The 17656-nt window shown below is 51.9% G+C and overlaps 1 protein-coding gene across 2 annotated transcripts in view; it reads right to left on the bottom strand.

Annotated features, from left to right (window-relative positions):
• ACLY (ATP citrate lyase) overlaps positions 1–17656 on the bottom strand; it is a 41754-nt gene that overhangs the window by 13249 nt on the left and 10849 nt on the right. The window contains exons 7-18 of one of the 2 annotated variants that reach the window (XM_036069147.2): positions 17524–17654; positions 16591–16709; positions 15607–15743; positions 14833–14894; positions 13459–13576; positions 11469–11623; positions 10764–10854; positions 9615–9644; positions 6916–7057; positions 6469–6637; positions 3701–3805; positions 2719–2915 (exon numbers count right to left, since the gene is read on the bottom strand). In XM_036069147.2, the coding sequence (XP_035925040.1) occupies positions 2719–2915; positions 3701–3805; positions 6469–6637; positions 6916–7057; positions 9615–9644; positions 10764–10854; positions 11469–11623; positions 13459–13576; positions 14833–14894; positions 15607–15743; positions 16591–16709; positions 17524–17654 (1456 nt within the window). The remainder of the gene's footprint in view (positions 1–2718; positions 2916–3700; positions 3806–6468; positions 6638–6915; positions 7058–9614; positions 9645–10763; positions 10855–11468; positions 11624–13458; positions 13577–14832; positions 14895–15606; positions 15744–16590; positions 16710–17523; positions 17655–17656) is intronic. The other variant, XM_036069148.2, reaches the window with a different exon arrangement.

Here is a 17656-nt window from a genome sequence, read left to right on the forward strand (position 1 = left end):
GAGGAAAGGGGAGGTTTGCTTGGCAGTAAGAGATGCTTACAGAGCACATGTGTGGTGGTTTTAAAATACGGCTGCAAATTCTTTTAACAAGGTGGAACCTCATGCCTCTCTTGCGTATGAATCAGACTTGATGATTAGTTTCTAATAAACAAAATGTGGCAGAAGTGATTCTCTGACAATGGCTTCCGTGGCAGGGTTATAGAGAAAACAGCTTCTGTCTCGCACTCTCTCTTGAATTGCTCACTCTGGGGGATGCTGGTCACTACGTCCTGACGACACTGAGCAGCCTGTGGAAAAGCCCACAAGAAAGCCCCCTGCCAGCCTGTGGATGGGCCATGTTCTATTATAGTTTGAAACCACCTGGTTTGCGTGACTTTTTTTTCTTTTAACACAGCAATACATAATACAGCGTGCCAACTCATGTCCCAGGATTGGCAGGCTATGGCTGCATCTCTATATAGGCCTGTACACATAGTTGGTCCCTGAATGACGTGATGTTTGGGAACATCAATCCCCACCACATGCAGTCGAAAACCCAAGTAGACAGGGGCGCCTGGGCGGCTCAGTCAATTGGGCATCTGCCTTTGGCTCAGGTCATGATCCCGGGGTCCTGGGACTGAGCCCCGCATCGGGCTCCCTGCTCAGTAGAAAGCCTGCTTCTCCCTCTCCCACTCCTCCTGCTTGTGTTCCCTCTCTCGCTCTCTGTCAAAAAATAAATACAATCTTTAAAAAAAAAAATAAAAGAAAAAAAGGAAAAGAAAATCCAAGTATAACTATGACTCCCCAAAAACTTAACTACTAATAGCCTACTGTTGACCAGAGCCTTGCTGATAACATCAGTAGTCGATTAACACATATTTTGTATGTTATACGCATTATACACTATGTTCCTACACTAAAGTAAGGCTAGAGAAAAGAGAATGTGATTAACAAAGCCATAAGGAAAATACATTTACAGTACCGTGGTGTATTTATTGAAAAAAATCTGCATATTAGTGGACCCGTGCAGTTCAAACCCGTGTTGTTCAAGGGTCCCCTGTATTTTTTTACTTTCTCCTGTCACATGAGTTTACTAAAGGATTGTTTAAGGCCAAGGATGCTTCTCTGCAGATCTCTGAGAGCATTGTACATCACAAGGGGACAGTTTAACTGCCCAGACTTATTTGAGCTGGAGCCCGTCGTCAGGGAACACCAGGGACGAGGGTCCCCCAGGCCGTAGCCTCAAAGACCTGGTGAGAGATCTTCCTCACTCAGGAAGTCCATCTGACATGATACTGGAGAGCCAGGAGATGGACAAGGTGCCTCACTCACCCAACAGCTTTTGGTTGAGGCAAAGAGCAGGAGATGTAATAATAAACAGCAATGGCTAATGTGTATTATGGCATTAGGTGGTAGGCATTACTCTAAAATAATACTCTACTGATTACCATTCCCACTAACAAAAACAATGAGTATACTATCTGTGAAATAAGAAGAAATAAAGATTTGGTCTCTGTCTCCAGTTCCTGACGCAGAGCTCCTAAAACCCTTGGGATTTCCTAGGTGACAAGGGTGTCTTTTATTCTCATGAGGCAACTCTTGGTGGGCGCCTGCAGAGCTCCTGGATGCGGGCTGGTCACTAGAAAACCAAGCCATGATCAGAGGCTTGGAATTTTCAGCCCTACTCACCATCCTTTGGGGAGGGGAGAAAGGCCAGAGATTGAATTAATAATCAATCATGCCTACATGATGAAGTCTCCATAAAAAATCCCTAAAGAAAGGGGTTTGGAGAGCTTCTGGGTTGGTGAGCACACCAAGGCGCTGGGAGGGTAGCATGCCCACAGAGGGCACAGAAGCTCCATTCACTGCTCCCCGTAACTTGCCATATGTGTTTTTTTCCTCTGGTTGTTCCTGGGTTCTGCAAGCCATTCTAGCAAATTACCAAACCCAAGAAGGGAGGTGTGGAGACCCCCAGTGTACAGTCAGCTGGTCAGGAGTATCGGAAACCTGGACTTGCAGTTGGCATTTTATGAGGCTGAGCCCTTCACCTGTGGGATCTGGTACGAACTCCAGGTAGATACTGTCAGAATTGAAATGCATTGCAGGACGCCCAGCAGAGAATTGGAGAACTGCCTGGCACAGGAAAAAAAATCCCAAAATCTGGTAGCCAGAAGGGTCAGTGAGGTCATGGTAGAGAGTAGAGAAACAATTCTTCCTTTCACTATTACAGACTACAGTTAACACCTGCTGAGTCAAGTGCTAGGCCCTGTATTAGCCACCTTCTATAAATATTACCCTCACTTAATCTTCGAAACAACCCCATGAGGTGGCTGCTATTATTCTACCCATTTGATCTATAAGGATGATGGAGGTCTGCGGAGGGTAAGTGATCTGCCCAGGACACTTCCCTGGTCAACAGAGAAACTGGGATTTGAGCCCCTTGCTCTGATTTCAGAATTAGTCCTACCAACCGCTCCGCTCTGCTGCCTCCCTATGGCCACAACTCAGACAAGGAACAGAATTACCCCCAAAGCCTAAACACCTTTGAAAAACATCTTTTCCTGTTTTTTTTTTTTTTTTTTCTGAGTTCATGCTGATGTCAGTCCTGAGACAGAGTAGAAATGCCGTTTTATGGACTTCACTCGGCAGCAGCGAGCAGAGATTGGAGGACCCAGCGCCCCCCTTCTCCTAGCCCACCACTCCCCAGCATGGGAGACCCGCCTCGGCCCAGCCGATCACCTGTCCCCGCCAATGGCCACGCCCTCGTAGACGCCGTCTGTGGTCCGAGAGATGATGTTGTTGAGCTCGTTGGACATGCCCCCAGAGCGCGAGACGTAGGCCACGCTGCCAGGGCGGTAGAGCTTGGAGGCCAGGATGTTGTCCAGCATCCCACCTGTATTCCCAATCTTAAAGCACCCGGGCTTGATGCCTCCAACCTGTGAGGGCACAAACAGCAGTCAGGAAGGAAGTGTAAGCTCCTGACTGACCACAGGGCTCAGTGGAATCATGAGGCCCGGTGCGACCTGCTCAACCCCCCGCTGGCTGGTCAGGATGGGAAGGAAATGGTCCGAGAGAGCGAACACCTGCACACTGGGTTTCCGGCTTAGGAAGAATCTCATCTCTCCCTCAAGAGCCATTACACAAGAAAAAAGAGAACCCTGCTTGTAAAACATGGCTTACTACTGCAGATTCAGATTTGTATACTCAGGATTAAGTCACCTCCTCCGCTTTAAAAGGGCGACAGCACCCAGGAAAAGTGTAAAATACAGGTGTACACCTCTGCTCAACATCACCCTCTGCCTCAGAGATGAAAGAAAATCTGACCGTCAGACAACTTTTTAATGCAACGACTAAGGAAGAACAACAACAAAATAGTCCCACGGCAATTTCTTTCTATGTGAAGGCCTTTGGGCAAATAAAACCTGTAAGTAGATTCTTCTTCAGTTCATGGTTAAAGGAATAATCAAAGACTATGCTATGGTTGTATGAAGGTGGGCAAACACACAAAAAATCTTCGTTAGCCCCCTAAAACTATAAAGGTGATAGGGACTGGGGCGAGAGCCCTTTAAAGTAACTGGATATAAACTGACTTTCAATGGGTACTCTCCAAATCTTTTCAACCCAAGAGGGAAACCGAAGAGTCAACAAGTTTGCTTTCTGTGGGCCCAGAACTTCGAAAGATAGCCTTGAACTTAAAAGGCTTTCCGGAAAGGACACTCACAGTGGCAGGTCCAATGATGGTCACTCCCTTCTGGTCCGCCTTCTTGATCAGCTTCCTTGTGAGGGCCTCAGGGATGCCTTCAGCTATGATGGCGATGGTCCGGATCTAAAGGACAGTCCTTCCTGTTAACTTTGTGTCTCAGATGAAGCAACGGGGTGGCGCCCTTAATGGGACCCACCTTCCATGCCCCCTTCCAGGCTCTAAGAACCAAGTATGCAGTTAACCAAGTTATCAGTATGCAACCCTTTCTTCCCATAGGCCTCTGTCACTAGCCTGACCACTCCAACCCTCTCCCAAAAAGAGAGGTGTAGACATCCAAAGCCAATCTCCATTGGTTAACACCACAGTAACTCAGGAACCAAGCAGGAGCAAATGTTTCTGAAAACCCACTACCATCAAGAGTGGCTATATTCTCTCCCAACCAAAAACCCACAAGACTCAGACCCACCTGTTCCCCACCTGTCCTAGTGCCTATTCATAAAGCAGGTATCTATGGCTTTTTCCACTGTGTCCTCTGAGTCTCTGACTCTATGTCCCAGGGTCAGTAAGGGACACAAATGAGCTGCTTACACTCAGACCAGAGAGTGGGCTGGGGGAGAAAGCCAGAAGGAGTGGGGGTGGGCAGGAAAGATCGCGAACCATCTCTCTCTGGCTCTAGAACAGGGGCCAACAAACTTTTTCTGCCTTTTTTGGTCATGTGGTCTCTGCAGTAACTACTAAACTTTGCCTCTGTAGCATGAAGGCAGCCATGGACAATACGTAAATGAACACAGCATGGCTGTGTTCCAACAAAACTTTATTTGAGAACCAGACAGTGGGCTAGGTTTGACCCTTAGGCTATAGTTTGCTAAACTTCGCTCTAAAATAAAAAAGCAGCTTATTTTCAGCAGGTGTGCTTTTGTTTTTGCTTCACTGAGATGGCAAAACAAGTTTACATCCTCCAGTCGTACACTGAACTAAGCCAGTCTGGGATCAGACGATAATTGTGAACAGAAGAATCAATATCTTAATCTATAAAGACTCATACAAATCAGTAACAAAAAACACAAACACTCAACAGGAAAAAAAAAAAAAGGAAGGGAGAGCAAGTCACAAAATATAAATGGTCAATAAATGTTTTTAAAAGCTCATCTTAGGGGCGCCTGGGTGGCTCAGTCGGTTAAGCGTCTGCCTTCAGCTCAGGTCATGATCCCGGGGTCCCAGGATCGAGCCCCTCATTGGGCTCTCTGCTCAGCAGGGAGCCTGCTTCTCCTTCTCCCACTCCCCCATGCTCATGTTCTCTCTCTCTAATAAGTAAATAAAATCTTTTTTTTAAAAAGCTAACCTTAGTTAATAATCAAAGATATGCAGATTAGGGACGCCTGGCTGGCTCAGCAGGTTAAGCATCTGCCTTCAGCTCAGGTTGTGATCCCAGGGTCCTGGGAGCAAGCCCTGCGATGGGCTCCTTGCTCAGCAGGGAATCTGCTTCTTCCTCTTCCTCTGCCCCCTCCTCCCACCTGTGTGTGCATGCGCATGTGCACTCTCTCCCTAATAAATATAAATCTTAAAAAATATGCTAATTAAATAGAACACCTATCACTTGTCAAATACATGCTTGTTTTTCTTAGAGAGTGCGTGTGTGGGAGCAGGGGTGGAGGCACAAGGAGAGGGAGAGAGAATCTTAAGCAGGCTCTACCCCAATGCAGAGCCCAACTCAGGGCTCCATCTCACGACCCTGAGATCATGACCTGAGCAGAAATCAAGAGTCAGATGCTTAACCGAGTGAGCCACCCAGATGCCCCAAATACATGTTTTTAAAACGCAAACATTCAGTGTTGGCCAGGGTACAAGGAAGCAGGCATTCCTGAATCACTGATGGAGTTTCTGTCCTTACAACTTTTCTGGAGGGCACCTGGAGATCAAAGGCTTTCAAATCTGCACATTCTTTTTTTTTTTTTTAAGATTTTATTTATTTGACAGAGAGAGACACAGCGAGAGAGAGAACACAAGCAGGGGGAGTGGAAGAGGGAGAAGTAGGCTTCCCACTGAGCAGGGAGCCCGATGTGGGGCTCGATCCCAGGACCCTGGGATCATGACCTGAGCCGAAGGCAGACACTTAATGACTGAGCCACCTAGGCGCCCCTAAATCTGCACATTCTGATGCAGCAGTCTGACTTCCAGACATTTATGCTGGGGAAATAATTAAGAACATATGCAAATGTTCATCTAAGATGCTCACCACAAGACCTGAAAAAGCTAAACTGATGTTTGCCAATGAGTATTTACGGATGTGGAAAGAGTAACTGAAGAAAATGGACTACAAAACAGTCACGTATAGTATTATTCCACATGTTCAAATCCAGAAAAAGGAACAGAGGAGGATCTATTCAAATGTTGGCAACCATATTTCTGGGAAACTGGAATTGACTGAGGTATTCATTTTTTTTCTTTTTATTTAATAGTATTTAAATTTTCTCTACAATAAACATGTAATAATTTTATAATAAGAAATTGCTTTTGATTCTGTTGTGAAAGCCGGTCTTAGCAGCACAGGGGGGACCTGGTGGGGGGCAGATGATCCTGAACGGACTCTCTGTTAGCCTAGGTAAGCAGCCCTGTCCAGCCTGCTTGCCCTCAGTTACCACACTATCTTCTAAAGATCAAGCATATCCAACCACTTTCTCCCACACCACCGGCCAGTCCTGAGCGCCAAGTCCTTTTTCCACGGTGCCAGAAGACACCATTCGGGAGCTTTCCCTGCTTCCCCACCCCTGTGCCCACTGATCTACCTGCGCATAATTCATGGTCTCAATGGTACTGTCATAAGCTGAGCGGAGAGAGGCAAAGTTGATCAGCACGTCTACTTCTGGGTGTTTCTTCATGGCATCAGCCATGTTCTTGAAGACAGGGATCAGGATCTCCTTGTGACCCCAGTAAAACTTCTGCTTGTGGTCCCCACTGAGAGAGGAGGAAGACGGGTCAGGATACCCCCAAATTGTCAGGGCTGGGGAGGGGGAAGCCAACGGGAGGAGCTTCATCTAGAAGGTGGAGAGACAGGGTCCCACATGTGGGAAACAGATCCCCTAGGAATATGGATCGCCCCCAGTCTGGGATGGCAGATGCTCCCCCAGCAAAGGGGATAATCTTGCTGGCTCCCCTGGGTCTGTCTTAGGGAGAGGAGATGAGGAAATCCCACTTGGCAGCCATCTCTTGCTTCCCGCCGTGGTGGGACTCACGTGAAAGGGTACACCATGGCGGCCACCGAGGGCTCGTCTCGGGAGCAGACATAGTCGAAGTCCAGCATGCCCTGCACGGCCCGGGTCTGCATGCCCCACACGATGGCCTTGGTATGGCAGCTGAAGAGGGTGGCACTCTTTCCTGGTGGGCAAAGACACAGCGAGTGCACCCAGAACACACACTCCTGGGAGACAGGTAGGGGCTGCCGCACCCCTCCACACCCAGTCCGGGGAGAAGGGCTCATCAGCATGGCAAAGGGACGTCAAGAGGCTGGGACTCTGAGAGCTGGGAGAAGAGGTGCCCTGGTTTCTTTGCAAAGAGGTGGCAGAGCAAAGAGAGCTAAGAGGATCTGCCTAGCTGGTAAAGAGCTAGCAATGAACACAGAAAGGACTCCCGTGCAGAGAAAAGACCCACAGGCGGAGAATCCCTACAGGAGGAACTGCTCCGCCTCACAGGACAGGCATGTAATCAGCATTTTGCTTACATGCAAATGAAGGCTTGATCGATTATTTTTAAAGACGCTGAGAAAAAAACATCAAGCTCTCCCAATTCTGGTGGCCACACGATTTCAAACAACCCAACAATTATCACCTCTAAATCTGGACATTCCCACATGGGGGGGTGGGGGGTGGGGAAATTCCCACACTTAGGCCAAGATCCGAATCCTCAGGATTCTAGGTCAGTGTAGGTCCAAAGAAGAGGCTGGCTGCAGCCTTATTTCTACCTGAGGTTCTGGTCGGAGCACATTGGCTTCGTGGCATCCCCCTAACATTCTCTGTGCCGTCCCCTCCCTCCTGTCCGCCTCCCTCTAGCAGGTGGCCCTCTCCTGCTCAGAACAAGGCTCTCGGGCAATTCTCCAGGGGGCAGAAGAGTGAGAGGCAAAAGAAGCGGGGAGAAGAGCTGTCAGAAGTGCTTGCAAGGCCTGAAGGGAAAGGCCCCTTCACCACCCTGCAGACAGGTGACCTGTCCCTCCCATTCTCTGCAAGTCACTGGACGACAAGTCACTGGAGGAAAGTAGCCCCTGGGGAGACTCTCAGCTCCCCCGGGGAGAACCAGGCACCGAGCTCAGGGGCCATCTGGTCTTAATTAACCTAGTGTGCTAGTGCAGGCTTGGCTAATCAGGTTTAAGGTCTGATAAAATAAATCTGAGATCACTCTCCCAAGGCATGCAGGGTTCTCATCCCTACATAGGCTTGCTTCTTCCCTCTCAGCTGTAAGCTTCTCATACCAGAAGTCTCCTGCTGTTCCAAATACCTGGGACTTGCTGTCACCAGATCCATCTGGGTTCTCATGAGACATGAGCTCACCGAACAAAGACGGCCACCTAATCCAGTACCCTCACTTCCCAGGCCCCGGAACCTGAAGCTCAGAGCTGACAGATGACGGAGATTCTGTCATCTAGCATCAGGGCCAGATTATATACTAAATTACGATGCAGCTCAACTGTACAAGGGAGGAGGGCAGGATACAAGCCAGAAGGGCCCGGCCTCGCCCCACCCTTGGGGGAACCCACACACCCCCCAAGTCAGAGTGTGAGCAAGCACACAAACATGCATCTGTCTACCCGAGAGAGTACAGAAAAGCCTGGAATCTCTCCAAGCCCAGGCACACATCCAGCATGAAAGGGGCAGAACTCAAGCGTGCTCCTGCTTGAGTGCAGAGATGGCAAAGCCCAAGGTTGTCATCCTCAGCCCACCAGCGGCAGGGGCTAACTAACACCCCCACCAGGCTGCTCTGCTGGCTCAGGGACTAATAGTAAGAGACCCCAGCCCTTGGGTGGAAGAGCTCTCAGAACTGGGGTAGACCCCTGTTCTTTTGGCACAGGGCTCGGCCTCAGCTCTGGTCTTTCAGGTAACAAAGGATCTTTCCAGAGACAGGAAACATAGGGATTAAAGGCACATAGTGAGAGGGCTGCATCCCTGGCCTTCCTAGGGGGATATCTGATCCTAGCCTAGTTGCCCCTTCCCCTCCCCTTAGCAAGGGATCAAAGGTCAACACCTGAAGTTTCCCCTTGCCCAGGAAAAATCTCCCACAGCTGTGAATGTCAAAAAGTTAAGTGGAAGCCCTGATGCTTTGAAGGGACAGTGTTTGCGTGAACGTGTGAGTGAGCACGGCAAATGCCCCTCGTAAGCAATGACCTCCTACCCCAAGGCCCAGATCCCCTCTTCAGATTTACTGCACATCCAACTGGGCTTCTACCTCTCTCCTTGACTTGTCTAGCCTGTCTTCCACCCAAAACCCAGAGAAGTCTGAACCCGCTGCTGGCACTGAGAGCTCAGGGATGCAGGAGGCAGTGGTGAGGCCAGGTGGGAAGGTAAGAAGAGACCTTGAGACCCAGATGAGAATCCCAGAAGCCTGAGGTTGCCCTCCTCGCCCCTGCGCTGCCCCTCCGCCTTTAGCTTCCATGGCTCCCTCCTTCCCAGGACGCTCCTCCCTCCTCAGCAAACACCACTCCACTCTCCAAGGCTGTGGGCCTGGCTCTTACTCCCACGCTCCCTACCCTGTTCTGTCCTGTCCGGAGGGCAGAGCCAGAGACAGCTGGCCAGGGGAGCGCTGAGTGGGGGTGGGAGCGACTAAGCAAGGGTGGGAAAGCGAGGGAGGGCGAAGACTAGGACTTGGGGGGAAACAAAGCACACGGAAGACTATAACCTGCTAACAAAGCCACACACAGAGCTGGGGCGGGGTGGGGGCATCCTACCTTGCAGGGGTCTTGGACTTGGGACTGAATCTGTCAAAGAAAATGACCAAGGCAGCTGAGTCACCTGCTGGTGGCTGGAGGCTTTGGAGGGAGAGGGTGGGAAGAGGGAAGGGTCCCAAGGACAAGCCTCGTAGGGCTGATGCCCTCACTGTCTCTCATCTATTCCACAACAGACAGGAGTGAAGCCAACAAAAGAGAAGAGAGCACTGATCAGCAGTGCAGAAGCAAGAAAGGGCAAAGGGCCAAAAGGCCAGAGAGGGGGCGGGAGAGGCAAGAAGGCTTGGAAGGGGTGCTGAACACCACAGGCCCCCAGGCTTTGTGGAGGGGCAGCTGGCCAGATCCCACCCTCGTAATGCCAATCCCGTGTCTGTCCCCATGAAGCACAGTGAGATGATTAGGTCACTGTGGGCTGGACCTGTCACTGTGCTGTAGACAAAGCTGCTGGTTTGGGGGACTGCAGGGGAACAGCTTACAATCTCAAGGGCCTAGAGCCTGTAGAACTATTTCACAAAATGCCTCAAGCGCACGCGGTCTGTACCAGGAAGAGGCTGCAGCAGCCCCGTGCTGACCAAGGCCTAGTACACCTCACGCTGGCTGCAAGGGCTGACTGGCAGGGGTCGCGTCTGATGAACCAGAGGACGGACAGACAGGGGAGGCGAAATGCAGATGGGCTGGTTACTGATGTGTGCTCTTATGGTGTGCTCACAGGAAGGGGGGTCTTCAGAAGAGCCCCAGGAGGTGGGATGGGCATGTGGGCGCTCGCTCTGCCGTCCCAGCTCTAAGGCTCGTGCTCTCCACTGAGAAGCAGAGTCTGGGAGATCTTGCCACCTCTGGGTATTTCTGTCGCCCTGTCTCTCCAGTTTCCCTGCCCAGCTCACAGGCCCCCGCGGGAAGTAAGGGGGTAGAAGAGAAGATAGTAGGGAGCGGGGTGACTCAGGCGCAGCGTGGGTCCTCAGTGCCAGGAGAGACAGGGGAAGGCTTGGGAAGGCCTGAGTCTTCATGTCCTCATGTCCATTTTGGCCCATGTGCCACACCCACTCTCATAGCAAAGCCCAAACCCTGTTCCAGTGCCCCAGGAGGGCCTAGACAGGGCAAGGAGAATGGGGGGCGGGGGGCAGGGGGAGGGAGCCTGAACCTGCTGGCAGTTACCTTGTGGCATGGCAGGCTTGGCTTTCTTTGCGGGTGCCACCTCATCGGCCCTGGACTCAGAAAAAGATGCCGTCCTGCTGGGGGCTGGAGTCTGGAGTGGGACAAGGAGACAGCGTAAGAGCCGCAGGTAACAACTGGGAAAAAGAGCTATTGGTCCTTAAGCTTTGGTTCCTTAAGGCCCAAGGAAATCGGGTAACAAGAACCACCATGTACAGAACTATCCTCTACAAAGTGCTTCCAAAAGTATTATTCTAACAACCCTCTTGAGATAGGAATTAGTATTGTCTCATTATCACAGATGAGCAAACTGAGGCTCCGAGGGCATGACACCTGCCAACGTCCTGCTCTCAACAGGATTTGAACGCTGGTCTGATTTTAAACCCCCTGGTCCAGGGGCACCTCGCTGGCTTAGTCAGTGGAACGTGCGACTCTTGATCTTGGAGTTGTGAATTCAAGCCCCATGCTGGGCACAGAGTTTACTTTAAAAACTAAACTAAAGTAATAAAAACCCCTGGTCTTTCCATTATACTACCTTGACTGGGCAGAAAAAAAATTGGCAAACATACAGAAACCAACCTGTCTTTCCCCAGTGCCCCCAGATGGCCAGGGACAGAGCAGGGGCACTGTGCTCTGGATGGGGGTAGGTATGAGGGGGAGGCAAAGATGACACAAAGATGCTTTAAGGTGGAGGACGGGGGCACCTACCGATGTACTCCCACTGGCATTGAGGAGGAAATTTGCAGTGTGAGCGGCTGTGGGTGGCTGGTTGGGGATGGGGCGGTGGCCTAGGGCCATGCCCACAATGGCCGTCATGTGAGTCTCAGTGCCAAAGACATGGATGGGGATCCCAGTGGTCTTCCCTGTGAGGGAAAGAAAAGAATCCACCATTCAAGTCTTCAAGTAAGTACCCAAGTCCACAGGACTCTGCAAAGGCCCCTGCCCGGCATCTAGTGCTTTTTTCTGCACAAGACAGACCAATTGCCCTATTTTCACCACCAAGCAACTCTTTGTAAAGACCACCTGCTGATAAGAAGAGCAAGAAGGAGCTTTCCTGATACCCTGAAGCGGCCGCGAGCATAATTAGGGTCTGCGCTGTCCTGCTGGCCGCTGGACCCTGGCCCTCCAATCCCCTGACCTCGATATCTGCCTGGCCTGCCTCTGTTCCTGAGCTCCTGGGCTCACTTTCTCGGGGCTCTGGCCCTTCTCCCTTTGCACAAAGCCCTCCCGTCACCCGGCTCAGCCTGAGTGCCACCTCCCATGGAAGGCCTTCCCTGGCCTCCTCCCCCCAGCCCCTGGCCGCCTCACTGTACGCACACCTATCGAACAGCATCTTCTTTTAGTAATCGTTTACTTGTTTAATGTCTCTGAGTTCAGTGGCCCAACTGTGACGAACATTCACTGTGCTGTACCCAACGGCTGTCCCCACAGCAGGACCTCAGTTGTAGGTGAAAACGAGGACTAGCACCCCTTCGACTGATGTAAGTGGGCTACTGTTTGCCAAAACCACCGCATTTGGGAAGATGGGAGGATGGAAAGCTTTTGCCCTTCCAATCAAAGGGCACGGCATGCGCCCTGAGCAAGAGCATCTTGTCACCTCTCTGACACCTCACATGAACCCCTGCCCCACACATAACTGCTCTTAGCAATGGGGGCTGCACTAAAGACCAAAGCCGCTGGTGACCAAGTTCACGTCTCAGGCTCCATGAGGTCAACTTAGGGAGACATACTCTTAGTCCAGACGGAGAGGAGGCCCCCAGCTTCTGGAGAGCTCTAAATGTGAGGTCTCATGAACCTGCTGGAGATCCTCAAAATGCAGAAGGGAGAAAGGAAACCAAAACAGATGCCACCACCCTCTTGCCCCTCATCTCAGCGAGGGACACTGCTCTCCCGTCCTACCAGTTACCCGCCCTTTCTCTCCTCTCCCCCACAGTCTGAGAGATCTCCACCCTCCCGCCTCTGAACCTGCTGTCCACCTGGCAGCCAAACAACCCTTCCAACCCGAAGTCAAGGTGTGCCCCTCCCTCAAAGTCTTCCACAGGCTGCCAGCCCAGGGGCATGGCCAAGTGCTCCCGGCACCTGGACCACTCCCACATGGCTCCCGCTGCCTCCCTGCCTTGCTGCCAACACCCCGCCTTTGTTCCCTCGGCCCTGCCCGCCAGTCCCGCACAGCAGCACACTCCCACTCGGGGCCTTGGAACTTGCCCTTCCCACCGTGGTCACCGCCGAGCTGCTCCCTCCTCTCCTCCAGCTCACTGCTCAAATGTCACCTTTTCGGTGAATCATTCCCCGATCACCCCATTAAAGCCAGGCCTGTCCCCTCCCACATACGCTATCCCTTTCTTCGGCTTTGTTTGTTTTCGCGGCACCTTGTGCCACCTGACATGACAGTCAATGTTCTCAGCAGCACAAGGGCTTGCTGTCTGTCACGTGTGCGGCTGTAACCCCCGTGCTCTGCCCGGAGCCTGGCACAGGGCAGGTGTTCCACAAATATCTGTTAAACAAACAGCTGAATGGCAATGCTTTATGAACCATTCTGAAGTTTAGGTCGGGGGCTCCGCATCATAGGAGCACAGACACTGGAAGCTGAAGCAAGCTGCATATCCAGGAAGTGGGGTGCATGAGCAAGTGTCTGAGGACCGACCCGCTTCCAGGAAGCCCAAGGAGGCAGAGAAAAGGTCCCCCCGCCCAATCTTACCGACTTCTCCCATCACTCGCAAGCCCTCCTGATAGTTGGGGCCACCTCTTCGGACAAAGATGGTGACCTCATGCTCCTTCAGGGGGCCCTGGTAATCTCGAATTGCTCTCACGATGCCCTGAAAGCATGAAGGGCCGACAGACATGTAACTAAAAAACAGGCAGTCCTAAGTCAATTATTATTTATAATCATGATAAACATACCACGGTGTAGGTAAGGAGGGCTGCTTCTCATGAAGAAGCATGGCGGGCCCAGCAGTCAAGAATTTCACACGTGTGGAAGAGACTACCCACAAGCAACGGAAAGGCCTAGGATTCATGGGCACTCGTGCTGCTGCTGAGGTAACGCTGCTGAGGAGCCTGGGAGTCACACCCCTCGATGCACGGGATGCTGGCTCCCGTCATCCTTGTTATCTCCTATTGCAGTCTGGGGGGAAATCGAGGCCAGGGTCCAATGCAAGAGTTCTCAGAGCTATCAGGACATGATCCACTTAAACATCCAAGTCCTACTAAAACCTCTTCCAGCAATTTCGGGGATCAGCCCTTGCAATGAGTATCAACTCTGGAAACAATTTGGAAGAAGGTACAGGTGCGTACGAGTTCTGTCTCTCCAGACAGGAGGCTAGTTTATGGAGCCCAGAGTGTGATGTCTGTCACCCAAGGCATTCCACCTGAAGCTCTACACCCAGGTCCTGCTCCAGACCTGAGCAGCCTACCAACTCTGCGGCTTACTACAGGGTTGCTCAGAAGTGAGCACAAAGCCGTCAAGATTCACCTGCTTCAGGTCCGTTTGCTGAATCAGGGCCAATAAAGGAGACCCTGTTTTAGGCAAGACTGACAAGGCCTGGTCCCCCACTTTTTCAGAGGTCACTTGCAAGACTGGCATTTATTTATTCATTATTCTCAAAACTTACACGCTCAACTACCAGGTGGGACACATTCTTCTGAGGAGCCTCACTGAGCATCGGATAGTACGGAACAAAACATGGCCTCCTGAGGTGGTTGCTGAGAAGGGGACGACTCTCGATCCATGTTAGTGCTGTCGTCCTTCCTGACCAGCAGTCACACTCTGAACTGTGTGCCCTGATGCCCCTGACCTGTGCACAGGGACCCAGGCTGACAGGCCCTGGCTGGATGAACAACAGCCCCAGATCACTGGACCATTTTCCTCATTCTGACCTTTTGGAAAAGACCCGCATCTATCCCAGTGTCTTCTGCATCCCCAACAAGGGACCCTGGGACGAGAGCCCCTACTGACCTGGGTAAGTCATGGGAAACTGCTTCTGCCTCAAACCCTGCTTACGGAAACCTCCCTTTCTGGCTTCCCCCAAACCCACATTCTCCAGAAACTGCACGGTCCCCTGTGGCCGATTACCTTGAACGTGGCAGCCACATTGGTGAAGTTTGCGATGCTGCCTCCAATGATGAGGATCTTGCCTGTGTTTGGAGTAGAAGGGTTATTAGAAAGGGAGACTTGAACATCTTACCAGAAATCTAACTGAGGGAGTTCTCCCAAGCATTAGGAAGTATCCGTGCAGAGGCCAGCTGGGGTGGGCAGCAGGCTGGCCTCCCCTGACATCCATTCAGTCTTAACCGACTCAGCTTTCCATCACCTGTGCCCTCGAGCCAGTGGTTAATCCAAACTCACCGAACCTCTATATCATTCCTGGTTGGCACTCAGAAACCCAGGTTAGTTTCCGGATACCCCTGGTGGGAATCTCTTCTGGCTTAAGGGAAGGTGACCTGCTATGCGTAATCCACAAACACTGGACAGGTGGTAAAGGGAAGCCGGGAATCCCACAGCCCAGATTAGTAAATGTAGAAGTGGGCCACTAAAAAAAACAAACCTAAAAAAAAAAGTGGGCCACTAAGATCTGAGCTTACAGCAGTCAGTAAGAGCACGCTGCTGCCTCCTCCCCCGCACCTGCTCATAGGGCTCTAGGTACACATCACTTCCTTGCCTCCCTGGAGCTCCCCCGTCCAACAGCCACACTGCCCACTGTATACTTGGAGAAACAGAAGTCCAGAAGCTGAATGACTAACCCCAGGCTGCCAAGCACCAGGACCACCACCTCAGTGCCTCCTCGCCCAAAGCTGTTCCCACTGCAGCACAAGGGGCCGTCCTGGGGAAGGAGCATGTGTGTCTCACCATCTGGGTGCTTCTCCCGGGTCATGAGGGAGAGGATCGTCTTGGCGTAGTCATAGGTCTGCTGCTCACTGGGGGCGCCCGAGTATTCCCCGTAGTTTGCCAGCTCGTTGACACCCCCTAGGTCACAGATGGTATCACTGCCAGGGAGACAGAGAAGTCAATGCTGGCTCTGACTCGAGCGGCAGAGGGTGGCAGCTTGGTGCCGAGGAGGACACGCAGATGCCCCAGAGCCCTGTGGTCAGCCTATGGGACCGATCCCTTGGGCCTCAGACCCTCCAGGGTCCACAAAAGTCACACCAGAAGGTTAAGTGCACGGCATCAGGCTCTCCCTGGCAGTGAGCTCTGCTAGCCCCAGGCCATCGTGGGGCTCTGGGTTGACACTGGTAAGTAAAGGGAACAAGGGGCGCTTCCAGACACAAAGAAAAACCACGCATTCTAGGATTCCCTGCCAGGCTGCCCAACAGAGAAGTGAAACGGTTGCAGCCAGAGGAGGGCCGAGCCAGGCACAGAAGGGAACGCGGCAGATTACCGCCTGGAAATGAGCAGATGCCTACCGTGCTTTAAGAGAAAAACCACCAATTATTGCAAAGGGTATAGAATATGGGCTCAACATTCCTATGAAGTGTGGAAGTATGAAGACTTACACAGGCATTAAAACAGCTGGAAGGAGGGAAGGAGGGGTGGGGAAACAGCCAGGCAATGTTTACTTTTAGGTGCTTCTCTGTATTTACTGTACCTCTGCATGAAGCATGTAACGTTAACTATAAAGATTAAAACTAATAAAAGCAATCTCATTTGGAAGTAAACAAGAAAGTTGCAGAAAACAGCGTAGAGGACAGGCGTTCCCCAGAGTCTCTGCTGTGCACCAAGGGGAGGAAATGAAGATCCCCATCCCCACTCCGAGGTGAAGCAATTTGATCCAGATCACACACGCGTGACTCCAGGCAGACCTGGTTGCCCTCCCGTCAGCAGCCCCTCTGTCACCTGTACACGACCGATGCACCGCCTCCAGCCACCATGGTCCAGATCCTCCCCTTGGGGTTCAGCAAGGTCAGCTTCAGGCTCGCCCCACTTTTGGCATCCAGGTCCGCAATGTAAGCTTCCTAGGGACCAGACAGCAACAGGTGGGTCCTGGAGGTACCCCCTTCACTGGGTCCCAGCTCCCAGGACCCTGCTCCTTTCCCTGGAGATACATGAAGAGGTCCTCAAGCCTTAATAGGGTCAGGGAGAGGAGCTGGGCAGGGCCCTACGTGCCTGGGACAAAACATGATGACATCCTCAAGTACCAAAACCACCCACGGCCAAAGTCACTGCCTGGGGACAAACTTCCCTACTCCTTTGTCTCCGACCTCAAGTCCTGGCCCTCTGCCCAAGTCCTAAGCCTCACTAGGTCACCCTGCTACTGCCACAGCCCCCCACTCCCAACGTCTGCCTGCCTGGCTCGTAACAAGCCTCTCCACCTACAGACCCCATCCCTTCTCCCAGCCCAGCCTCTTCCCCTGGCCTGGGTTATGACTCACAGGCCTGATCCTGCTGTGAGGACCTCTCAAGAGGATGGGGTGGGAAAGAGCTATTAAAATTCTCAGCAAGTGGCCAAAAGAACTACCTTCCTCTGGCACGATTAGCAAGAGCCACTCGGAATTATCAACAAATCAAGTTAAGAGCCCAGGGAGGTTGATTGAGAGAGAAGTCTGAAAGGATTTCTGGCCGGGATTCAGAGGCTTGGCTGACTCCCACCCCCACCTCCTTTGGGGTTTTAAGAAAATTAAATGGTTCTCAACCTTCCTTTCCTGCCAAATATACAGCCCACAGTGGGGCGGGGGGGGGGGGGGGGGGGAGGGAGGCGATGCTCCTCTGATATCAGTCACCCTCTCCCAGGTCCCCTCACCCGCCATTTCCTCCCCAGAGCAGCCGTACCTCTGGGTAAGCCTCACGCCCGAAGGGAGGAGGGAACTCTATATCACCCCACTTCACTTTGCAGATGTAGTCGGCTGTGGCATCTATCTTGGCCGCCAAGTCAAGGACGTAGACGCCATCTTTGGTCACAACT

Source organism: Halichoerus grypus, chromosome 2 (assembly GCF_964656455.1).
Source record: "Halichoerus grypus chromosome 2, mHalGry1.hap1.1, whole genome shotgun sequence".
NCBI classification, from domain to species: Eukaryota; Metazoa; Chordata; class Mammalia; order Carnivora; family Phocidae; genus Halichoerus; species Halichoerus grypus.